Source organism: Rhinopithecus bieti, unplaced genomic scaffold (genome assembly GCF_001698545.2).
Source record: "Rhinopithecus bieti isolate Rb0 unplaced genomic scaffold, ASM169854v2 scaffold_5889, whole genome shotgun sequence".
In the NCBI taxonomy this organism is placed as follows: domain Eukaryota; kingdom Metazoa; phylum Chordata; class Mammalia; order Primates; family Cercopithecidae; genus Rhinopithecus; species Rhinopithecus bieti.
The window spans coordinates 3,693,244-3,718,671 of record NW_016805277.1 but is presented as its reverse complement, the minus strand read 5'-3'; the positions used below and the strand labels follow the sequence as shown (position 1 = coordinate 3,718,671).

Below are 25,428 nucleotides of genomic sequence, written 5' to 3'. Positions count from 1 at the left end.
TCGACCCCGGTCACCCTCGACCCCGGCCACCCTCGACCCCGGTCACCCTCGACACCGGCCACCCTCGACCCTGGCCACCCTCGACCCCGGTCACCGTCGACCCCGGTCACCCTCGACCCCGGCCACCGTCGACCCCGGTCACCCTCGACCCCGGTCACCCTCGACCCCGGCCACCCTCCACTCCGGCTGAAAGGGTCCAAGGACTCCTGGTTTCTTTCTCCCCGTCAGGGCCCAGCCTGGTTCCTGCCGTGTGTAGGCTCGTGGCAGAGACTCGACTCCCATGTGTGGCCAGAGAGTGCTCCTCCCCGGGGCAGCTGAGGGTGTGCCCTGCCGTCCTGGGAGGCGTGAGGTGCCAGCGCTGACCCATGCCTGCCCCCACCCCACAGGGTGATCCTGGGAATGGTGACGCTTGGGAACATGCTGTCGTCCCTGCTTGCTGGGAAGGTGCAGCCATCAGACCAAGTCGGCAAAGTCATCTACACACAGTTCAAACAGGTACTCAGTCACCTACGGGCAGTTCCAACAGGCACCTACGGGCAGTTCAAACAGGTACACAGGCGCTTCAGGACAGCAGAGGGTGCCTGAGTCCCTCCGGCCTCGAAGGCAGGATGTGGCACTTCCCGTGTGGGGGTGCTGGGTCCTCGACCCTCAACACCACTTAGGCCGAAGCTGGCTGCACCCCTCAAACCATGAAGCTGAGAAGCACCCACTTTACAAGCGCAGCAGCCGGAGAGGAGGCTCTCATCAGCGCAGGCTCATCCGTGCCAGCCGTGTCTTGGGGACTTGAGGAGGTCATTTGCGCTGAGAAGCTGTCCCCGGCACCATGCGGCATCTGCCGGGATCTTTCTCATGCCCAGCCTCATTTGCACACACTTGGTTATCCAACAAGAGCTAGAACATTCTGAGAGAAGCCCATGGTGGCTCCTTGCCGGGCTGGTTAGACCCCATGCTTGTCCTGAGACACCCACCCACTGCTGCTCTGAGGGTGGCCAGGAAAGCTCGTGTGACGTTCCACATGGAGCCCCTGGGACATGGAGGTGAGGCTCTTGACACTGGAAAGGCCAAGACACGTTCTGCCCAAACGTAGGAGCAAAGCTGACTTTTTTTTTTTTTTAAGACAGAGTCTCGCTCTGTCGCCCAGGCTGGAGTGCAGTGGCGCAATTTCGGCTCGCTGCAAGCTCCGCCTCCCAGGTTCACGCCATTCTCCTGCCTCAGCCTCCCCAGTAGCTGGGACTACAGGCACCTGCCACCACGCCGGCTAATTTTTTGTATTTTTTTGTTTGTTTGTTTTTTCTTGAGATGGAGTCTCGCTCTGTCGCCCGGGCTGGAGTGCAGTGGCGAAATCTCAGCTGACTGCAAGCTCCGCCTCCCGGGTTCACGCCATTCTCCCGCCTCAGCCTCCTGAGTAGCTGGGACTACAGGTGCCCGCCAGGACACCTGGCTAATTTTTTTTTTTTGTATTTTTAGTAGAGATGGGGTTTCACTGTGTTAGCCAGGATGGTCTCAATCTCCTGACTTTGTGATCCGCCCGCCTTGGCCTCCCAAAGTGCTGGGATTACAGGCGTGAGCCGCCACGCCCGGCACAGATTTGACTTCTTTCCCATCTCATACACACACCTGAAACGTCACCCGAATCCACGCGTTTCTCACATTCGGCTGCCACCGCCTCCCGAGTGGGCCTTGCAGGAACCCCCATCGTGTCTCCTCTCACTCCACAGAAAACTTGCAGGGCCGTGACCCCCATGCCCACCTAGAGGGTGTTTCTTCTCGGCTTTGCACTGGCTGTCCCGGCCCCAGAGCACCTGTGCTGCGGGAGGTGTTTCCTGTGCTTTTTGGAGCCGCCATCGCCTCCCACTCTGTGGGGAGCTCCTGGAGACTCTCCAGCCCCTGGTGATCACCGAGTGGGGTCATGGTGCCCAGCACCACGTGACAGCACTACCCACCAGTGCTGGAAGTTTCTCTCCTTCCCACTCTCCCCTCCTTTCTTGACTGCGGTATTATAGGATACAATGAACATATTTAATACACACAGCTTAGTGATTTGTTGTTGTTTTTTTTTTTTGAGATGGAGTCTGGCTCTGTCACCCAGGCTGGAATGCAATGGCGCAATCTCTGCTCACTGCAACCTCCGCCTCCCGGGTTCAAGCGATTCTCCTGCCTCAGCCTCCTGTGTAGCTGGGATTATAGGCGTGTGCCACCATGCCCAGCTACTTTTTGTATTTTTAGTAGAGACAGGGTTTTACCATGTTGGCCAGGTGGGTCTTGAACTTCTGACCTTGTGATCCGCCCACCTCAGGCTACCGAAGTGCTGGGATTACAGGCGTGAGCCACCGTGCCTGGCCTAGCTTAGTGATTTTGACATAAATATACACCCACGATGCTGTCACCCATGACACATCTGTTGTCCCCAAAGGCTTCTTGTGCCCCTTTGAGCCCCCACCCCACCCCTAGGCAGCCACCCCAGGCTGGGGGTCCCCCTCAGCCACACCCTCCAGGGCTGTGTGGGTGAAGACGCCTGGGGGGTGCTCACCATTTCTACCTCCTTCCCACGGACCTGGCGGTCGTCCTGCGACCCGCTGCGCAATGTCGCATGCCTGTCTGCCCCTCTCCGTGCTGAGTCACTGAGTTCTATTCCATGGTGTCTGTGGCCTTTGGTATTGATTCTCGGGCTGCGCTCCGGCGCCTGCACTGATGGGACAGATTGGGTGCCCTTGCCTGGCGAGGTGCTGAGCTGGCTCTCTGGTGGTTGCGTTGAGACTCTCTGGTTGCTTTGGTTTTCTGACTTTGATCTTCAAGCTGGCAGGATCTGAGACAGCCAAAGGGCAGGGCTGGTGGCCGCTGGCCTCATGCCCAAGGGCGTGGGGGTTCGGAGGCTTGGTCATCATCCAGCGATGCCCTGACTCCCAGGCGCAGCTGAGCTCCCAGCCGCGCTTGCCCGGCTTGCCCCACTGGGCTTTAGCAGACCCGCCGCCAAGGCCTGAGGCTCTCACCATGGCCCACACGAGGGGCCTGGCCAGCAGGGACAGAGCACCTGTGGGGCCTCCCTGTGTCCCACTCTGCTCCAGGCCCCAAGGGGAAGGGATGCAGGGATAGGATGGCCTTCAGCAGGAGTAGAAGCTACCTTGTTTCAGACCCTGTCCTGAGGCAAAGGCTGGGCACCACCACAGAAAACAGTGGCTCCCATCCCCTGGGCACACGGTTCTACCCGGCGCTGGCCTTTCCTGTGGTCCCCAGGCTGAGGGTCTGTCCCACAGTGAGAGGGGCAGGGCAGGTCCCGGCCTTCACGGCTCCCCGGGGTGTTACTCCTGGTTCTTTTGTCGGATGGGAAAACCCTGCCTCCTTGGTCTTCCGACACATGCAGGGTCTGCCTTCGTAAGAACGAGCGCCGGGGGGTTGGGCTTTCCATAAATCACAGTCTTGCTTCTGGATGCATGGGGCACATCGCGGTGCTTTGCCTCCTGAGCATTTGGTACAGGGTCAGGCGGTGCCGCCTCCGAGCCCCGGGAGCTCGTGGTTTACCTGGGAAAGTCACCTCTACTACCAGGTGGAAACAGGAAGGACACCTGCCGTGCAGACCTGAGGGTGGTTCACTGTGAGGTGCGCCCCACCTCTGGGTTTGGCTGCCCGTTTCTGATAAGCAAGTGTCCTCACTGTGTCCCAAGAGGGGCTTGTGCAGCCCTGGTGGCATTTCCCCAGGAAATCGATGGCACTGAAGGCCACAGTGAGTGAAGGTTTGAGCTCCCCTCAGATGGGAGTCATAGAACCATCCAGAGGAACGCTCGCAGCCCTAAAACGCCTCTGCGCTCCGGCTGTTCAGCCCACCCCCGACCCCGGAGTCCACGGCTGTTTTTTACTAGTTTTGCCTTAAACAGGACGTCATAGAGTTGGAATCAGATAGCACAGAGCCCTCTCACACTGGCTCTTTGACGTAATAGTGCATTCGAGGCCTGTCCACATCCCTTCCTGTTTTTTTATTTCCCCTCAAGACTGAGTCTCTCTCTGCCGCCCAGGCTGGAGTTGAGTGGCGTGATCATGGCTCATTGCAGTCTTGAACTCCCAGGCTCAATCAATCCACGTGCCTCAGCCTCCAAGTAGCCGGGACTACAGGCACGCGCCACCATGCTTGGCTAAGTTTTTGTGGTTTTGATGAGGTCTTGCCATGTTGTCCAGGCTGGTTTCAAACTCCTGGGCTCAAGCTATCCTCCTGCCTTGAGCTCCCAAGGTGCTGGGATTATAGGCAACAGCCACTGCTCCCAGCCCCTTTCTTAATTTGATAGTTCCTCAAAGGGTCTTTTATTTTATTTTATTTTATTTTATTTTATTTTATTTTTTTATTTTTTTATTTTATTTTTTTATTTTTTATTTATTTTATTTTATTAATATTTTATTTTATTTTATTATTTATTTATTTTATTTTATTTTTTTGAGACGGAGTCCCCCTCTGTCGCCCAGGCTGGAGTGCAATGGTGCAATCTCAGCTCACTGTAACCTCTGCCTCCCGGGTTCAAACGATTCTCCTGCCTCAGCCTCCTGAGTAGCTGGGATTGCAGGCACTCACCTCCACGCCCTGTTAATTTTTGTATTTTTAATAGAGTACAGGGTTTCACCATGTTGGTCGGGCTGGTCTCGAACTCTTGACCTCAAGTGATCTGCCCACTCAGTCTCCCAAAGTGCTGGGATTACAGGTGTGAGCCACCGTGCCCGGCCTCCTCAAAGGGTCTTTCTCAGTGTGTCCTGTCACCCTCTGATTCCTAGGTTAGGATCCTTTCACGCGATGCTTTCCTGTCACCCGTGTTCCTTTTCCTGGGGCCGGTGCGGCCCACTGACCGTGCTTCCCTTGCAGATCCGGCTGACGGACACGCTGGGCAGGCTCTCGCACATCCTGGAGATGGACCACTTCGCCCTGGTGGTGCACGAGCAGATCCAATGTGAGTGGACACCTGCTCTGCGCATGGGGTTCTCACTGGGGTCAGGCCACCAAGCCTGGCCTCTGCCATGGGCAGCAGCTGGGCCCCCGTCCCCCGCGGGGTGTTAGGGGAGTGGGTGGTGCCGACCTTCAGTGACACCCAGTCTTCGTGCCCGGGCCTCCCACACGCCCCGGGCTGGTGGGCTGCCCCTGTGATTCCTGCAGGGACCCCTCAGGCCACACAGGGTAGGGGCCCTTTGCCTCCGGGGAGGCCAGGAGTCTTGGAGACTCTCAGGGACAAGCCCAGAAACATCTCGAAGGGTTTCAAGTCCTGACCCTGGCCATGTCCTGCAGCCCTGGAGAGGCGGTGTTTGCCCCAACAGCCTCGTGGTCTTTGGGGGGCTGCTCTGAATGGAAACCCCCACATGGGTCTCAGAGGAGCCACTCGTGGGCTGTCCTTGGAGCCCTGCTCCCAGCGAGCTCTGAGGTTTGGTGACTCCTGAGCACATCCCTGGGCGTCCCCACCACATCCCCACAGGCCAGGAGAGCTGCTCGCAGGTTTTGGGTTATAGATGGCAGCCCTCGGCCCAGGGTCCACAGGAAGAGTTGGGAGGGGGCCTGGAGCCCGGAGCCTGCCCACTCACCAGGCCTGTGTGCAGTGGGTGAGCACTCGGCGGCTGAGGCTGGTCCGTGAGGGCCGTGAGTCTAACCCCATCTCCCATCCTTGGCTCTGCAGCGCGGGACCAGGCCTGGGCAGGTGTGGTGGGGGGGCCTGCAGGTAGGTAACACCCACCCCTCAGAATGGCTTTCAGGCTCAGAATCACAGCCTCCCCATGGCAAATGAAGGCCTTCCAGGGCCCTGGCCCCACCCCTGAGCTTGGGTAGGAGGGTTCCCCTCTTAATCTCACATGTAGTTGTGTTTGAACATCTCAGAAAAAAAAAAGATGCAAATGCCAATGTCAAGGTCCCCAAATCAAGTCTTCCCGGAGCATGTCCACGCTTGTCACCACTTTCGAGCAGGTCAGGGCTGTGTGGTCACAACAGAGACGGCACAGCCCCCAAGACCTAACATACCACACCACCTGGTCCTCGTCGGAAAACCCACCGGCCAGCCCTGGTTCACTGCCTCAGGGCCACAGAAGCCTGCGGCACTAAGGGCTCCCTTCTCCAACACTATCACTGTGCCTCGGTGTCCCCAAAACGCAAGGAGCTCATTTCATCCGGGTTCCCTGGTTTTCCTGGGGCGCTAAGTAGGGACCTCTGCTTACAAAGATCGGAGTGACAGCCGTGGCAGAGTGGGGATGGGCTCTGAGGGCTCTGCCTGGATGTTCTTACCTCCACCCTGCTCACCCCTCTGTGCCTCATGACAGCTGGCATAGGGTCCTGTGGAGCTGGCATACGGTCCTGGCATAGGGTCCTGTGGAGACCCTATGCAGGACTGAGAGGATGTGTGGGGAGGGGAGAGAGGGAGAGAATGAGATCTGTGTTAAGGAATTGGCTCATGAGATCACAGAGGCTGACAGACCCTGAGATCTGCAGGGTGAGGCGGCAGGCTAGAGACTGGAGAGCCAGCGGTTCAAGCCCCAAGGCAGGAAATTCCACCTTGGGTTCTATTCAGGCCTCAGCTGCTTGGGTGAGGCCCTCCACAGTAGCACGCGTTTCTCCCTCTTGACTCTTGTGCTAATCGAGATATCCCCTCACACACACCCAGAATGATGTGTGACCAATGCCTGGGCTCCCCACGGCCCCGTTAACCTGTATTAAAATTAACCATCGTGGGAACCTGGGCCAGCATTAACACCGAGCCCACGCTTGCCAGGAGAAGGCAGTAGGGGTGAATACAGAATCAGGCCAGAGATGGGAGCTGTGTGCTGCCGGTGGTGGCAAGGGGTTTTTGTCTATTTTTAGAAACAGGGTCTTGCTCTGTTGCCCAGACTGGAGTGCAGTGGTGCCATCACAGCTCGCTGCAGGCTCGACCTCCTGTGCTCAACTGATCCTTCTGCCTCAGTCTCCCAAGTAGCTGTGCCACCATGCTCAACTAATTTATTTTTTAAAATATTCTGGCCGGGTGCAGTGGCTCAAGCCTGTAATCCCAGCACTTTGGGAGACCGAGACGGGCAGATCACGAGGTCAGGAGATCGAGACCATCCTGGCTAACACGGTGAAACCCCGTCTCTACTAAAAAATACAAAAAACTAGCCAGGCGAGGTGGCGGGTGCCTGTAGTCCCAACTACTCGAGAGGCTGAGGCAGGAGAATGGCATAAACCCGGGAGGCAGAGCTTGCAGTGAGCCGAGATCCAGCCACTGCACTCCAGCCTGGGCAACAGAGCGAGACTCCGTCTCAAAAAAAAAAAAAAAATTCTGTAGAGATGGGGTTTCGATATGTTGCCTAGGCTGGTCCCAGACTTCTGGGCTTAAATGATCCTCCCACCTTGGCCTTCCACAGCACTGGGATCACAGGTGTGAGCCACTGTGCCGGCCTTGTGAGCAGGCTTGAATTTCAGGCTCACACCGGCTCTGAAGTCCTGAGCGCCTCAGGATCCCAGCTGGTGGGCCGGGGAAGGGTGCGTCCTGACATGCGGTGGGTGAAGCCTGGCCTGGGGCTCAGGAGACTCAAGCGGTGGGTGGAGCCTGGCCTGGCTCCCATGGGACTCATGGGGTGGGGGGCGGGGTAGAGCCTGGCCTGGGGCCTAGGGGACTCATACAGTGGGTGGAGCCTGGCCTGGAGCCCAGGGGACTCATGCGGTGGGTGGAGCCTGGCCTGGGGCCCATGGGACTCATGGGGTGGGGGTAGAGCCTGGCCTGGGACCCCATGGGGCTCATATCAGAAGAGGCTTGGCCAGGCCCAGTGGCTCATGCCTGTGATCCCAGCACTTTGGAAGGCCGAGGCAGGCGGATCACTTGAGGTCAGGAGTCCGAGGCCAGCCTGGCCAGCATGGCAAAATCCCATCTCTACTAAAAATACAAAAATTAGCTGGGTGTGGGGATGTGCACCTCAAGTCCCAGCTCCTTGGGAGTCTGAGGCACGAGAATCACTTGAACCCAGGAGGTGGAGGTTGCAGTGAGCCAAGACTGCACCACTGCACTCCAGCCTGGGTGACAGTGAGGCTCTGTCTCGGAAAAAAAAAAAAAAAAAAGAACACAGCCTTGGCTGCTGGGCTCCAGCAGGCCGCCCTGGGGTCCCCACAGTGCACAGGTAGGTCCTCTAGGCCCCCCAGGAGCCTCCTGCAGCGCAGCAGCCCACCCAGCCTCCCGCGGCACCTGCAAACCCGCTGCCTCGTTCTCCCCTCAGACCACAGCACCGGGAAGTCCAGTCAGCGGCAGATGGTGTTCGGGGTGGTCACCGCCATTGACTTGCTGAACTTCGTGGCCGCCCAGGAGCGGGACCAGAAGTGAAGTCGGGAGCGCTGGGCACTGCGGAGCGGCCCCGCCACCCCGGCCCGCTTCTCCTGCGCTTTCCTGAGCCCTAAACACACACGTGATTGGTAACTGCCTCGCCTGGCACCCGTTATCCTCGCAGACGACAAGGAGCATCCGTCTCCCCTCATTAACACATGGCTTCCTAAATGGCCCTATTTATGGCCTGTGAGATGAAATGCGCTTTTCTCTAATGTAACTTCCTCTTAGGATGTTGCACCAAGGAAATACTGAGAGAGAAGTCGGCCAGGTAGGAAGAACACGAGGAATGACTGGGCAGAGTGGATTAAAGGCAAAAGAGAGAAGAGTCCAGGACGGGGACAGGGAAGGGGGCAGGGAGAAGCCCGGGTGGCTCGGCATCCTCCACGGGCAGCGCCGTCAGCTCGGGGCTGAGCTGGTGGGAGCAGTCTGAGTGTTTGGGTTTTTTAATTGAGGTGAAATTCAACTTACCTAAAAATCAATCACCTTAAAGTGAATGATCAGCGGCATTTAGTACGTCCAGAAAGTTGTGTAGGCACCACCTCTGTCACGTTCCGGAACATTCTCTCATCATCGCAGGAAGCAATCATTTCCCCTCCCATCTTCCTCCTCCGCTGGCAACTGCTAATCGCCTTTCTGTCTCTGTTGTCTAAAATAGGTTTTCCCTGTTCTGGACGTTTCATATAAATGGAATCACACAATTGCAGCCTCGTGTCTAACTTATTTCGCTTTGCATAGTATTTTCACCGTCAGAGCACGTGTACTTGGTTTTTTTGTGACGGAATAATAAGCCATTGCGTGGATAGAGCACATTTTCGTTCTTCATTTGTCAGACTTGGGTTCTTTGTGCTTTTCAGCCCTTGTGAGTAATCTGCTGTGCACATTCAGGGCCATTTTGGACACCTCTTTTCATTTTTCTTGGGTGTGTAGCCAGGAGTGGCATTGCTGGGTAATGTGGTAACTCCATGTTTAATTTTTATTTTTTTATTTTTTTGGAGACAGAGTCTCGCTTTGTCACCCAGGCTGGAGTGCAGTGGCTCAATCTCGGCTCACTGCAACTTCCGCCTCCCGGGTTCATGCCATTCTCCTGCCTCAGCCTTCCGAGTAGCTGGGACTACAGGCACCCGCCACCACGCCTGGCTAATGTTTGTATTTTGTAGAGATGGGGTTTCACCATGTTAGCCAGGATGGTCTCGATCTCCTGACCTCGTGATCCACCCACCTCGGCCTCCCAAAGTACTGGGATGACAGGCGTGAGCCACTGCACCCGGACTTTATTTATTTATTTATTTTGAGATGGAGTCTCGTTCTGTCGCCAGGCTGGAGTGCAATGGCACAATCTCAGCTCACTGCAACCTCCACTTCCTGGGTTCAAGCAATTCTCCTGCCTCAGCCTCCTGAGTAGCTGGGATTACAAGCATGTGCCACTCTGCCTGGCTAATTTTTGTATTTTGTAGAGATGGGGTTTCACCATGTTGGCCAGGCTGGTCTTGAACTCCTGACCTCAGGTAATCCACCTGCCTCGGCCTCCCAAAGTGCTGGGATGACAGGTGTGAGCCCCCGTGCCCGGCCTCCATGTTTATTTTTTGAGGAACCATCAAGCTGTGTTCCCCAGCGGTCTCACCGATTTCCATTCTCACCAACAGTGCACGAGGGTTCCAGTTTCTCCAGGTCCTAATCAACACTTGTTATTTTCTTGTTTTAAATTATTATAGCCATGCTAGTGCATATCAAGAGGTGTCTCATTGAGGAAGGAAGCCATTTCTCTTACTGTCTCCTGTCTCTGAGGAGGAGGAGGAAGTAAAAGTTGAAAAACAACAGGAATGAAGTCAGTGGCAAGACCAGGTGGTGCCACTGATGACCAGGCCTGAGGTTAAAAGATTAACCCCGCCCCCCCGACTCTAACCACATGTGCTCTCAATCCATCATCACCCTTTCACGTGAAACCTCTTAGCGCTGTAAGCCCTTAAAGGGGCCAGGAACTCTCTTCGGGGATCTCGGTTCTTAAGACGTGAGTCTGCTGATGCTCCTGGCCGAATGAAAAACCTTCTTCCTTCCTTAATCCGGTGTCTGAGGAGTTTTGTCTGCGGCTGGTCCTGCTACATTTCTTGGTTCCCTGAACGGGAAGCGAGGTGATTAACAGACAGTCGAGGCAGCCCCTTAGGCCGCTTAGGCCTGCCTTGTGGAACATCCCTGTGGGGCCTCTGGCCAGCTTGAGCCACGCGGATCCTGAGAGCGCTCCCGGGTAGGCATTTGCCCCGGTGGAACGCCTCGTCAGAGCAGCGCACAGCAGACCCCCGCAGAGGATCAGTGCAGAGGCTGAACACCGGGAAGGAGCTGGCGCTGTAAGTCCGGACATCTGAAACCAGGTAAGACTGGTCTTGGGAACTTGCCCACTCCATTTGAGTGGAAGCATGGCCTGATCACCCACGGCGTGCCTGTACCGGCACTTTGGTTTTTGACTTAACCTGAATTGCTTGATACTTTGGATTTGGTTTTGATGTGGCTTGGATTTCTGGATACTCTGATTTTGGTTTTTATCCTGGTTTGGTGTAAACTGAAAAAGTGCATGTGGGCCCTTTTTACCCATTCTTCGTTCTGCGGTGTGTGTGTGGTGTGAGTGTGGTGTTTTATTTCAAATAAACATGGGTCAGACACAAAGTGAGCCCACTCCGCTAGGAACTATGTTGAAAAATTCTAGGAAGGGATTTAGTGGAGACTGTGGGGTTACTATGACACCAGGAAAACTTAGAACTTTGTGTGAACTAGACTGGCCAGCATTAGAAGTGGGTTGGCCATCAGAAGGAAGCCTGGACAGGTCCCTTGTTTCTAAGGTGTGGCACAAAGTAACTGGTAAGGGATACCTAGACTAGTTCCCATACATAGACACTTGGTTACAGCTGGTGCTAGACCCCCCACAGTGGCTAAGCAGGCAGGCAGCACAGTGCTAGTTAGGAAAGGGACAGATAGCCAAGGGAGAATCCCGCTCCACTCACCGGGGGAAATCAACTCCTGAAGTTCTGTTCAACCCAGCACCAGAAGACCCATTGCAGGAGATGGCACCAGTGATCCCAGTGGTGCCCTCCCCTTACCAGGGAGAGAGGCTGCCCCCTCTTGAGCCCACAGTGCTTGCGCCTCCGCAAGACAAACATATCTCTAGGCCACCCAGAGTAGACAAGAGAGGAGGTGAAGCCTCGGGAGAAACCCCCCCTTGGCAGCTCGTTTACGACCCAAAACGGTACAAACGCCCCTGAGAGAGCAGCGGTATCCTGGGATAGATGAGGATGGGCAGATGGTGGAGAGGTGTGTTTTTGTGTACCAGCCCTTCACCTCTGCCGACCAGCAATACCCCATCCTATAGGAAAAGCCACAAGCTCTAATTGATTTGCTCCAAACTTATCCAGACCCATAACCCCACCTGGGCTGATTGCCACCAGCTGCTCATGTTCCTCTTTAACACAGATGAAAGGCGGAGAGTGCTCCACGCAGCGACTAAGTGGCTAGAGGAACATGCACCAGCTGATTACCAAAACCCCCAAGAGTATGAGGACCCAGTTCCCAGGAACAGACCCCCAGTGGGACCCAGGCGAAAGAGAGAGGATGTGCAAAGGCTGAACTGAGACAGGGAAGCTCTCCTGGAAGGATTAAAGAGGGAGTCCAGAAGGCCCCAAATGTTAACAAGGTCTCTGAGGTCATTCGGGGAAAAGAATAGAGTCCAGCACAATTCTACGAGAGACTGTGTGAGGCCTATCGTATATATACTCCCTTTGATCCCCATAGCCCTGAAAATCAGCGCATGATCAACATGGCTTTAGTTAGTCAAAGCGCAGAAGACATGAGAAGAAAACTGCAGAGACAGGCTGGGTTTGCAGGGATGAATACATCAGTTATTAGAAATCGCTAACCAAGTGTTTGTAAACAGGGACGCAGGAAGCCATAAGGAAAACCGCACAGAGAGTGAATGTCAGGCCTGGCGAAATGCCAACCTGCTAGCTGCAGCAATCAGGGGTCCCCCCAAAGAGGCAAGGGAAGTGGGGGGCCCTGGGAAAGAAACTCAGCCTGGTTGTCAGAGTTTGCAGCGTAACCAGTGTGCTTATTGTAAAGAAATAGGACGTGAGAAGAACAAATGCCCTCAGCTAAAAAGAAAACAAGGTGTTTTTAGTAGAGACGGGGTTTCACAATTCCAGCTACTAGGGAGGCTGAGGCAGGTGAATGGTGTGAACCCGGGAGGGGGAGCCTGCATTGAGCCGAGTTTGCACCACTGCACTCCAGCCTGGGTGACAGAGCAAGACTCTGTCTCAAAAAAAAAAAACAAACAAGGTGACTCAGAGCAGGAGGCCCCAGACAAGGAGGAAGGGGCCCTGCTCAACCTGGCAGAAGGGTTATTGGACTGAGGGGGACCGGGCTCAAGTGCCGCCAAAGAGCCTATGGTCAGGATGACAGTCGGGGGTAAAGACACTGATTTTCTTGTAGATCCTGGTGCTGAACATTTGGTAGTAACTGCCCCAGTTGCCCGCTTATCCAAAAAGACTACTGACACATTTTTGGGGTTGCTGCCAGCTGAGGACACCTGGTTCACCTGTTTGGACCTAAAAGATGCAGATTAGCCCCTGTTAGAAAACAGAGTATGTAACTCTAGGAGTCAATGGAACTGAACTGGCAGGAAGACCTGGGTAGTGAAGATGAGAGTGAGAAACTCCCACTAGTGAGTGAGGTTCTCAAAGTGCGGAATGAGGAGAGAAGCCATTTCTCTTACTGTCCCCTGTCTCTGAGGAGGAGGAGGAAATAAAAGTTGAAAAACAACAGGAATGAAGTCAGTGGCAAGACCAGCCGGTGCCACTGATGACCAGGCCTGAGGTTAAAAGATTAATCCCCACTCTAATCACATGTGCACGACCCTTGCACGTGGAACCCCTTAGCGTTGCAAGCCCTTAAAAGGGCCAGGAACTGTCTTCGGGGAGCTGGGCTCTGAAGATGGGAGTCTGCCAACGCTTCCGGCTGAATGAAAAACCTCTTCCTTCTTTAATCTGGTGTCTGAGGAGGATTGTCTGTGGCTTGTCCTGCTACATCATTATGGTTTTGATTTGCCTTTCTCTAATGATTGGTGATGTTGAGTGAACATCTTTTCATGTTCCTGTTGGTTATTTTTTGGGAGAAGATATTCAAGATACTAAACCCTTATAAGACTTGCAAATATTTTCTCCCATTCTGTAGGTTATTTTTTTACTTTTTTTTTTTTCTTTTTTTTGAGATGGAGTCTCACTCTGTCACCCAGGCTGGAGTGCAATGGTGCGATCTTGGCTCACTGCAACCTTCACCTCCTGGGTTCAAGCGATTCTCCTGCCTCAGCTTCCCAAGTAGCTGGGATTACAGGTTCCCAACACCACGCCCAGCTAATTTTTTTTTTTAAAGACAGAGTCTTGCTCTGTCTCCCAGGCTGGAATGCAGTGGCACGATCTCAGCTCACTGCAACCTCCACCTCCCAGGATCAAGCAGTTCTCCTGCCTCAGCCTCCCCAGGAACTGGGATCACAGGCACACACCACCACACCCAGCTAATTTTTGTATTTTTGGCAGAGATGGGGTTTCACAACGTTGGCCAGGCTGGTCTCAAACTGCTGACCTTGTGATCCACCTGCCTCGGCCTCCCAAAAGTGCTGGGATTACAGGTGTGAGCCACTGTGCCTGGCCTAATTTTTTATATTTTTAGGAGAGACAGGGTTTCGCCATGTTGGCCAGGCTGGTCTTGAATTCCTGACCTCAAGTGATCTCTCCACCTCGGCCTCCCAAAGTGCTGGGATTACAGGCATGAGCCACTGGTCCCGGTCTCTTTACTTTCTTAATGTTCTTTGATGCACAGCTGTTTCTAGTTTTATGGAGTCAAAATTTGTTTTTTTTTTTTCCAGTTGCTCATGCTTTGGGTGTCATATTCATGGGCAAATCCAAGGTTCATGGAAATAAACCCCTATGTTTTCTTCTAAGATCTGCATAGATTTAACTCATTGATGGATTTTTGGTCAATTTTTGTAGACGGTTTAACATGGGAGTTTGTGGATGTCTGTCTGTCTCAGCATCTTTTGTTGAAGAGACAATTCTTCCTCCGTGGCATGGCCCGGCACCCTTGCTCAGATATGTGGGCTCATTTCTAGACTCAGAGTTATTCCATTGATCTGTGTGGCCTTAGGGTGGTACCACACTGTTTTGATTACTGTAATTCCGTAGTAAGTTTTGAAATTGAAAGTATGGGTCCTACAGCTTTGTTCTTTTACAACATTGTTTTGGAAATTATGATGTGCCCAGCTTCATGTTCTTGGTCTCTGGGCATCTCAGCAATGGCTTGAATTATGCCCTGGCATTGAGCCACCTAAAGGATGGAGACAGAGTCGCTGTGGACACTAATAAGGGCTTTTCTCCGCAGGCTGGTGGCATCCGTGTTGGGCTGTGGTGTTGGCCTGGGACGTCCCCGACACTCGGGGCCCCATGGCGGCATTGTTCCTGCAGGTCTGCTGCTACGCTGGCAGGGAGGCAGGTGGGAGGAGGAAAGGGCAGGGCTTCCCAGAGCGACCGGAAGGCACTCCTTCTACAGGGCCTCAAGGGAGCCTCCGGCCTTCCCTCCACCCAGCTCTCCCCAGGCACTTGATTTTCTGCTAGTCTCTGGAGAGCAGGCTCTGCTTAGGGCCGGCGGAAAAGTTCCCTTTTCCCACTATGCAGCCAAGTGAAACAGGGCAGGCCAGTGGGTAGAGGAAGGGGATGGGCGTGACCTCTCCTGAACGGACTTCAAAAGCAAGTCAGTCAATCATAGGCCAGAGATGTGGAAACTTCTCTTGACAGAAAATGGCATTCACTCTTCCAGGAAGCGGCACTTGGTGTTCTTGGGATGCTAGGGTGCCAGCATGCTGCCTGGGGCTGGGGGAGGGAGGGTTTGGAGTTGAGGCAATCACAGAGCCTTCCTGAACCAGAAGCCCTTGTGGGCCTCGGAGGCTGCCCTACAGAGGGCAGGGGTGTGCATCAGGAACTGGAGAAGGGGAAGCTCGTGTGGGTTGCAGAGGAAAGCGCCAAGCAGGGAGCTGTGGGGGTCTCTGCGGCTCCAGGGAGTGACAATATTCGGGGAGCCTCTAGGAGCTTGTTGAGCAGGGAGGCAGGAGAGAAGCCAGGAGAGGGACACAGTGAGTGAGATTCAGGGAGGGCAGGGCACGGGCCTATCCACCTGTGTGGGGTGGCACATACAACTTCTCAGCTCTGGAGCTGTAGCACTGACAACTCAATCTGAGGCCATACTAAAAACCCCAAACACCCAAATTCTCACAAACGATCTTCAAGCCCTGGGCTCCACGCAAAATGCAGGGTAAGTGGCCGAGGCTAGTCATTCTCGATGCAGTCAAAATAGTCATTGTTATGGAAGTGTCCTAAGAGTCACAATTCCGCACAGTCAGCAGGTGCACACCTGTGCCTGGGGCCGCGCACCCATCCGGGGCACCATACCGTCTGTCTGCTGAGCCTGGCGGGCTCTGGAGCCGCTGGTGAGCACCCAGACGCAGCCCCTCTCCGGGGCAGGCGTTCACAGCAGCCACAAGTGCCACCACCTCGTGGCCTGTGAGTGCTCCCCGGAGGCCAAGCTGTGGTTCAGCTGGTGCTGTCTCCTGCAGGAGTACCCTGGCTGGCTCAGGACTTCCTAGCCGGGGACACATGCCCACGACACAGGGTCTCGGTCAGCCCCTGGGTGGGGGCACTAATGCTCTTGACCCAGTGAGCCCACAGTTGTGGAGGTCCTCACTGTCTCCTGACAGATGTTCCTGCAGCAGAGGCCACAACATCATGAGGACAGAGGAGCTTTCCAGGCCAGCAGGACTTGCTCAGAGCTGCGTCACCAAACCCTTGACCATGATAAGAAAGGGGGGTTTGCTGTGGATGGGACAGGGACTGCAGAGAGGCTAGCTCAGCTGTGCAGATTGGTCCCCATTAGGGTCAAAATCGCAGGTTCCCTGGGCCCACGCCCAGGAGTGCACACCTGGCCCTCATAAGGGCAGCATCAGTGGTCAAGATGAACCAGGAGTGGTCTGTGGGCTATCTCCTCAGGATTTTTAAAGGTTCCCTACATTTTTTAAAAATTTATTTAACATTATTATTATTAGTTTCAGACAGAGTCTTGCTGTCACCCAGGCTGGAGTGTAGTGGCGCCATCTCAGCTCACTGCAACCTCCACCTCTCCACCTCCCGGGTTCAGGAGATTCTCCTGCCTCAGCCTCCTGAACAGCTGGGACTACAGGCGCTCATTACCAGGCCTGGCTGATTTTGTATTTTTAGTAAAGATGGGGTTTCACCATGCGGGCCAGGCTGGTCTCGAACTCCAGACCTTGTGATCCGCCTGCCTCAGCCTCCCGAAGTGCTGGGATTACAGGCGTGAGCCTCCGCGCCCAGCTACATTATTTTTTTAAGTTTAGAAATATGTAGAATGTATGTAATGTGGAATAACAACAAAGACATGTCAGCGAGTCTTAACTGAGTGAACACAATAGAGAATTGCATCTCACCAGACATGTATTGACTTAACTAAAGGTTTAAGACTTCACAGACACAGGAGGATGACGGGAGCGTGTGAACAGACAACAGACGGGCTCGAACAGACGCTGAGCTGCAAGCAGACATCACAGCACCGGGAAGTGCTGCAAACTGGAGGAGAAAATGCCATCGTGTTATGGGATATTTGGGGTGTCGTTTTTCCGGCCAAAACCTCTGTGGCTGGGGGGCCTTGGCCTGAGTTTGGCTCAGGCTTGCTGGGCTCATTTCACCCACTTGGGCTGGCAGGCTGCCCTCGGCTCACACTACAGGCCTGGGTCCCATGCCTGCCAAGGGCGAGTCAGGCATGGAATGGTGAGGCGTGTGTGAGCGCGTGGGATCTGGCCACGGTGCAGACATGCCAGCTGCTTCGGCATGGCGAGCAGCTCTAGGTGCTGGCTCCCTGTGAGGCGTCAGCCAGACCAAGCACACTGCAAGCAGCTTCCACAGTGTGGCACTGGGGAACACGGTGGTGCCCAAAAGTTTAGAGACACCAGGAACCACAGGGCCCCAAAGAGGGAATCACAGCCCTGGCTTGGGGAGCTCCCAGGTCTGGGTTCCCCAAAAGGCCGCAGCTCTTCTCTCCTTCGCTTAACCTGTAATGTGGCAAGCAAAGGGCACATCTCAGCCCTGTTTGTGCTACAGCTCTTTTAGCCTTGCCATTTGGCAGGTCCTGAGTTCTTGTCCTGCATCCAAGAATGAGGTACGCAGACAAGTGGAGAGTGAGCAAGATGAAGAGAAGCTTTATTGAGTGATAGAACAGCTTTGAGGAAACCCGCAGGGAGGGCAGCTTCTTTCTGCAGCCAGGGTGTCCCAATGTCTGTTCAGCTCCGAGCAGAAAGGGTAGCTCCTCTCTGTTAGGCAAGTCATCCCAACAAGTGTTCGGCTATCAGTAGAGAGGGTAGCTCTTCTCTGCAGCTGGTCGTCCCATCATCTCCCTGTCATCGCTCCATCTCTGTAGCTCTCAGCAAAGAGGGGTCCTTGAGTAGGTTGCTCCTGTCTGCAGGTGGTCATCCCAACATTTGCTCAGCTCTGGCTGAGCCTGGGGCTTTTATGGGCCTCAATGGGGAGGAAGTGCATGCTGTGCCAATTGGTCCAAGGGAGGCCATGGGCAGGCCTGAAAAAGGCACCGTAAGTTCCCACTCCAGTCCACAGGACTGGCAGCCTTGCCCCCAGCCTTCAAGCCCTTCCTGGCCTGAAGGTGGGGCCTCACCAAGGACCTGCCCCCTTCCACCCAGGAACCTGTCTGCCTCCTGCTGCCATTCATGGTGCCAAGGGTGCCTTCAGGCCAGCACCAAGCTGCCCTCAGTCCCCACTTGGCTTTCCTCCTACGCTTATCAGTGCCCAAAGTCCAGAGGGGGCCGAGGTGGCAAGGGGCTGGCGTGTCAGCATTGCCCCAAGTGTGTGCACACCCAGTCAGGCTGTGATAGCACCTGAACTCGGCTCCAACTTTGCTCCAAAGATGGCCTGCTGCTGCCATCAGCAGGGCCCATCAGTCCCCTACCCACTAGAGGCAAGGAATTAGCAGCACCGCTGTGCCAGGCCTGTGAGGCAGCAGCTCATGAGCCCAGGCTGGATTCCATGCAGAGACTGCCATGTGGGGCCATGGGGTTTACTTGGATCCCATTCAAATCATTCAGGCCCTGACTGCTCAGCTTCAGGGGAGCCAGGCCCACTCCTTCTCCTCACATACTTGCCTAATCTTGCCAAAGCCCTCGAGGTAGGGGAAGGAGGAAACCTACAGTCATGGATGTCAATCTACTCGGCATCCATCCCCTTCCTCATTCCTGACAGTTCAGGTCTCCTTGCCTCTTCCCACAGCCATGATGATGGGAGGGCGGGAATGGGGACTAGGGATTGACCTCAGTCGACAGAAGCCGACGGGTACATGCCATTCCCTGGCCAGTCACTAGTCTGGGTGGGCATGTGTCCTCAGCAGTCCACACAGGGTGGGTCCCAGGGCTCTGCCGAGAGGGCCGGGAGCAACAGCATCCCCTGGTGGGGCCCCGATGATAAGCAGTGTGTGGCCCTGGCTGCTACGGTGGCACCCCATGGCCACAGAGATGCCAGAGAACCAACACCCTCCTGGGGCGGAAGCCGGGTGCTGGGGCCTCTTGTTCGCTGCTGAAAGCATCTGGGCTGATTCAAATGACCCCCTCCAATCTTGGAGAAACAGACCTTGGCAAAGGGAGCAGAAAGAATTGCTGAAAAGTAGTGGTAACAGATACATTCCTGAAAGCTCAGGTGGGGGCTGGTTTCCAGAAGGGATCATTGAAAAGTACCAATGCTTACAAAACCCACCAGCAAGAGAGTGACAGCAGGAGCCAGACGAAAAGATGATGTCAAATAAAAGCACAGGCTGTCAGCAAGAGACTGCCGTGCTCAGTGACTTCACCCTAGTGCTGTGAGTTTCACTGAGCTCAGAACTACTGTCTTGGTCCAAGCTCAAGTTCATATTCGTGCTATTTGTTTAAAAATGTAAAAAAGGATGTGAGCAAATGTCTAGCAGAAACAGCAGTGCAAGAAGACATGCGGCCCGCCTAAGACAACACATGGCTCCAAAGGCTTGGCAGGCGCCCTCACAGGGACACAGGTGCAGCCAATTACCACCCACTGTTAAAAGTCCTAAAGACTGCATTTGAGGAACGCTGGGTTTATAATCCTTTCAGTACTTTAATGACAGAACCAGTCTATCAGTGTGCTTTACAATTCAGGATTTTCTGTGGGTTTTTGTGCGACAAGGTCTGGCTCTGTCGCCCGGGCTGGGGTATAGTGGCACCATCATGGGTCACTGCAGCCTCTGCCTCCTGGGCTTGAGTGATCCTCCCATCTCGGCCTCCCAAGTATCTGGGACTACAGCTGTGCACCACCATGCCCAGCTAATTTTTGTATTTTTGCTAGAGACGGAGTTTTGCCATGTTGGCCAGGCTGGTCTTAAACTCCTGAGCACGGCCCATGCCAAGGCCCCACATGACATGACAGAAGCGGCCTCAGAGTCCTGCCTCAGGCACTAAGCCAGTTTAACAACAACAACAACCACCAGAAAAGTGGCTTCAGACAGTGGCAACATTTATCAAGTGATCCACCTGCCTTGGCCTCCCAAAGTGCTGGGATTACAGGCATGAGCCACCACGCCCAGCCACGATTCAGTCTTATTAAATCAACCAGGTGTCTGTGATGTGGCCCGAAGGTCAGGCTTTTCCTTTCCCGTGCTGATAGCTGCCCTGTGTCTGGGCATCTTCCTCACCAAGAATGGCTCGGGCACCGCTGGGCCTTTTGCAGCCTGTAGCACAGCCCTGGTGGTGCTGCGCCCTGAGTAGGTGGTGAGCCTGCTGCTCACCCACCAGGACAGGCACTGGACAGGCCCTGTGGAGTGGCAGGCACCCCTGTCCAGTATTCAGCCTCTTCCTCTGCAGGGGCTGTCCCTGCCTGGCAGGCAGTGAGTCCAGGGACGCCTTGGACCACCAAATCCTCGACAGCCCTCAGCTCAGGGGCATATCAGCTGGCTTCTGCCAGTAGGGACAGTGAGGCCTCGGTGGGGCTCAGCTGGAGGTGGACCTCAAAGAGCCCAGGCCAGGACCCACTGTCGGGCAGTGGGCAGAGGTAGTATCGGTGACATTCTTTTTAACCAGTGAGCGCTTAATTGAAGCAACTACTTGCACTGAAATAACATTTTAAAAGTGTTCTCTTAAGATTTAGTTTGGCCAGGAGCAGTGGCTCACACCTGTAATCCCAGCACTTTGGGAGGCCGAGGCAGGTGGATCACTTGAGGTCAGGAGTTCGAGACCAGCCTGGCCAATATGGTGAAACCCCATCTCTACTAAAAATATAAAACTTAGCTGGGCGTGGTGGCACATGGGTGTAATCCCAGCTACTTGGGAGGCTGAGGCAGGAGAACTGCTTGAACCCAGGAGACGGAGGTTGCAGTGAACTGAGATCGTGCCACTATACTTCAGCAAGACTCCATTTCAAAAAAAAAAAAAGATTTAGCTTAACATATTTGATTACAGCATCATTTTAGAAATGTGAACCGTGTGCTCAGTGTCTCCTCAGGCTGCAGCTAGCAAGGATGTGCACATGACTCAGGACAGCTCCATCAAAGCTTTGGGAAGCTGCTGGAGGGGAGCCTGAACTGGGAGAGAATGACTCAAAGACCTCAGAGCCTGAGTGGGCAGCTCCTGCCCACAGTGCCACACCTGGGGCACAGCCCTCTCTGCTGGCTCACACCCAGGTGGCGTCAGCATCGGGTGAAGAGGCCCGGGACGGCCCACTCCCTTCCAAGCTCCCCCAAACTTTACTTCTTTATGGATCTAACACCGCCGCTCAGTGACTGGATCCAGAGCCGGCATCACCGGCGGGCAGCGTGGGTCCACGGCAGGCCCCAGGAAGGCTGGTGCAGGGCTGACATGGCCCAGTGCATGCCCGGCACACGACAGGCACGGTCCATGCCAAGGCCCCACATGACATGACAGAAGCAGCCACAGAGTCCCGCCTCAGGCACTAAGCCAGTTTAACAACAACAACAACCAGAAAAGTGGCTTCAGACAGTGGCAACATTTATTTTGCTCACACATCTGTGTCTGGAGCAGGGCTCACGGGCGGCTGGGCCCTGCTCTGCTCATCAGCTGGGGTGGCTTGAGATGCCTGTAGGCTCACCTGTGTGTAGCTGGTGGTCAGCACGAGCTGGCAGACAGGACACCTGCATGGCCTGTCCCCACAGCCTGGGCTTCCTTCCAACATGGCACCCAGGCCAAGCCTGAGCCCCTTCAACCTGTCAGTCACATGGCAGCTACCTCCCCAGCAGGCCACAGAAACCTCCCCAGGATCAAGAGCGGGGGACTCCCTGGATGGGCAAAATTCCAGAGGGGCACAGGGGACTGGAGATGTCATTCCTGCCATAAGACCCTGGACACTGCCCGAGAGGATCCTTCCATACAGAGAAGCGGGAATCAGAACAGCTTTACGTTGCTCAAGGTAAAAGGCAATGCCTTCAACTCGGAGTGAAAACCATTTCCAAACCCGAATGTTCCCCTTCCTCATTCCCATTTCTGTTGAACTCTCAGACTGTGCACAGAGGTCTGTGTGCACTCTGGAGCGCAGGGCAAAGGCCTCCCTGCCCGCCCCGAGTTTGGCAGTTGCCAGAGGGCAGGAAAGGAGAAAACGGTGAGGGGACGGGGAACCTGCAGCCCCTTCCTTCCTTCCACCAGGTAAAGAGCCACCGGGGAGAGGCAGAAAACATTTTCAACTCAAGGTCTGCCCTGGCTCAGACACCCTCCCGCCCAAGCCACTGTCCAGAGATAAGGCAGAGTTTGGCAGCAGAGGCAGGAGTGGGCATGAGTCCTGTACCCCAAGGGTATAGGACCCACCTGCGACGAAGGCAGAGCCAGGAGCACGCCAAGGAGCCAGGAGCAGGCAGCAGCAGCCCTCTGCGAGGGAGGGCAGGAACAGACACCAGGCACAGTGCAGCATCCAAGGCCTGCTGGCACCTAAGGAGGGGCAGGGCCACTCTGGCACCCACACCATGCACAGGCTGGCTGTGGCCCCTGCTGGAAGAATCGGAAGCCTGTCGTGCCTGCAGGGACAAAGGCGGCCCCAAGCCCACAGCCAGCTCACCTGCTGGCCACACCCACCCAGGGCCTGTCCGAGGGGAGCGCCTGTTTCTGGGCAGGAGGACTATTCATCTCGGTCTCCACTGTTCTACAAAAAGACCCCCGGCATTCAATAAACTGAGAGAAACACCAGACAATCCACGGCCACGAAATAAAGCTATTGACAGAAGCAGACCCAAGAATGTCCGGCACCAACTGTCGCACAGCCACACCCCCACGACACGACACGCCCAGCAGCGCACCCCGTTCCCCTCCATGTGGGTGTCCATGCTGCTTCTGTAAACCCTGCTGTCACAGGCGAGGCTGCAGTGAGCGTCTCTGCACAGGTCTGTGCCACCCACAACGTTTCAGCCAACAGCAGACCTAGCAGACCAAGGAGGTCCCGTGAGGTTACAGCGGAATGGAGAAGTCCCTGTCGTCAGAATGTGGAGCACAGCGTATCTCCCGTGTCTGTGGTGGGGCCGGTGTCAACAAGCCTGACGTGCTGCCAGCGCACATATACAGTAACATCCTAGGCTTCCATGCTCGCTCACACTCCCTGACGCGCTTACAGCTCCTGGTAAGTGCCCTGTGCTATTTTTAACACTTTAGACTGTATTTTTACTGTATCTTTTTGTTTAGCATATTTTTTTAAGACGGGGTCTGGCACTGTTGCCCAGGCTGGCATCAGTGGTGTAATCACAGCTCACTAAAACCTTTCCCTCCTGAGTCCAAGACATCTTCCCACCTCAGCCTCCGAGTAGCTGGGGCTATAGGTGTCAGCCACCATGCTAGGCTAATTTTTACATTTTTTTGTAGAGATGAAGTCTTACTCTATTGCCCAGGCTGCTCTGGAGCTCCTCAGCGCAAGTGATCTGCCTGCCCCAGCCTCCCAGAGTGCTGGGATTACACGCGTGAGTCACGGTACCCAGCCAATTTAGCTGTTTAGACACATAAATCCTTACGATATGTTATGACTGCCCTGGGTACGCAGCAGGGTCACATGCCGTGCTGGTCTTTGGCCGGGAGCAATGGGCTAAGCCACACAGGCTGGGTGTGGAGTGAGCTGTGTGAGCGCACTGTGCTGTTCCTACGGTGACAGTCCCCTAAAGAGGCGTTCCTCAGAGCACAGCCCGTTGTTATGTGACATGTGACTGTACTGTCAGGTTCATTCCAAAATGGCTGGCCCTGTGATATTCCTGCCAGCACCACACAAGTTCTCGTTTCTGCAGATCCCCAATCCCAGCTTCCTCACTGCAGCCTGCCGACGAGGCGGCACGCCCCTGGGCTCCAGCTCACACTCCCTGGGTGTGGTGAGGCCATGCAGTCTTCACGTGCTGCTTGGTCCTCTGGTCTCCTTTCAATGAACTATTAATATTCGCTGTCGTGGTTCTAGAGACTTCTAGAATCCCCCTAAACACTGGCTCCTTGCTTGCTTTATCATTAAAAAGAAGGAATGAGCAAAGTGCTGCTGTCAGTCACCACCTGTTAACAGTCCTCTGTGTCCTCCACTGCACAGAAAAACTGAATTTTGATCTGGCCAAATCACCCATGTTTTGCCCTTGGATTTATGCCTTTGGGGTCTCAAAATAAGGGCTTCTTCCCCAACGGAGCAAAGATAAGCTCCCATACCATCTTCCAGTGGCTTATGGCCATGCCCAGAACCCAAGGCGCCTGCCTCTGCCCTCCCCTCTCCTCTGCACTGCTGTCTCCCAGGCCACCAGTCCCTCCCGGCTGCCCAGCCCCCTGTCCTCCTCCCATCTACCCTCCCACAGCAACCCCCACTCTCACAGCTTCTGCTGCGGGAAGCAGTCCTTCCTGGGATTCCCTGGCACAGTTCAGCTGAGTATTTCTCCACCTTTGCTGGCTGCTCTCCTCTAGCTCCACGGTCTCTACAACTCAGTCTACACTAACACACAAGACAATGTAAACTGTCAAGGGCTTCACAACTTATTTCTGACATGGATTGCTGTGTTAAGATAATGTGAAAGAAAACTGAGTAAATACAAAGTGAAATATTTTAAAATATACCTTATTTTCCTACAGGCCATTTTCTAAAAATGTCTAAGCAACTAAAGCCATCATTAAAATGTTTTTTTTTCTTTTTTTTTTTTTTTGGAGAAGGACTCTCGCTCTGTCACCCAGGCTAGAGTGCAGTGGCGTGATCTCGGCTCACCGCAACCTCCCTCTCCTGGGTTCACGGAATTCTCCTGCTTCAGCCTCCTATAGTAGCTGGGACTACAGGACACGCCACCGCGCCCGGGCTAGTTTTTTTGATTTTTTTTGTTTTTTTTTTTTTTTTTTTTTTTTTTTTTTTAAGTAGACACGGAGGTTTCACTGTATTAACGAGCATGTCTCGATTTCTGGACCCATGATCTGCCCGTTCTCGGCCCTCCCAAAAGTGCTGGATTAATAGGCATGAGCCACTGCGCCCCAGCCTAAAATGTTTCTTTTGAAAGTATGGCTGGAATAAAAAGAATTCCTGCACTTTTTTTGGGGGGGGCGGTTGGTGGAGGGGGACAAGGGGAGGTTTTTCTTGCCTTTCTTTGTTTACCAGGCTGCGCTGCCAGTGGCCATGGACTCGGCTCACTACAACCTCTGCTCCCAGGTTCAGCGATTCTCCTGCCCTCAGGGCTTCCCGAGTAGCTGGGGATTTCAGGCACCCACCACATGCCCGACTAATTTTTGTATTTTTAGTACAGCCAGGTTTCTCCATGTCAGCCAGAGGGCCTGGCGTCTCAAATCTGACCTTCCAGGTGACCGCCCGCCTCGGCCTCCCAAAGTGCTGCGGAATAAAAGGTGTGAAGGCACCATGCCGCTAAGAATTCCTTGATGTAGTATAAAACCATTCTTTGGCAGGCCGGACGCCAGTTGGGGGCCAAGCTGTAATCCCAGCACTTTGAGGCCGAGACGGGCGGATCACGGAGGATCAGGAGATCGATAGACCTCCATGGCTAACACGGTGAAACCCCGTCTCTTACT

At 54.6% G+C, this 25,428-nt stretch overlaps 1 protein-coding gene across 1 annotated transcript in view; it reads left to right on the top strand.

The window, feature by feature from the left end:
- Positions 1 to 9,004, top strand: part of CBS (cystathionine beta-synthase) — a 31,814-nt gene extending 22,810 nt beyond the window's left edge. The window contains exons 14-17 of the mRNA XM_017871924.1: positions 350 to 495; positions 4,844 to 4,928; positions 5,643 to 5,684; positions 8,200 to 9,004. Coding sequence (XP_017727413.1) covers positions 350 to 495; positions 4,844 to 4,928; positions 5,643 to 5,684; positions 8,200 to 8,303 — 377 coding nt within the window. The 3' untranslated portion in view covers positions 8,304 to 9,004. The remainder of the gene's footprint in view (positions 1 to 349; positions 496 to 4,843; positions 4,929 to 5,642; positions 5,685 to 8,199) is intronic.
- Positions 9,005 to 25,428: the final 16,424 nt, after the last annotated feature.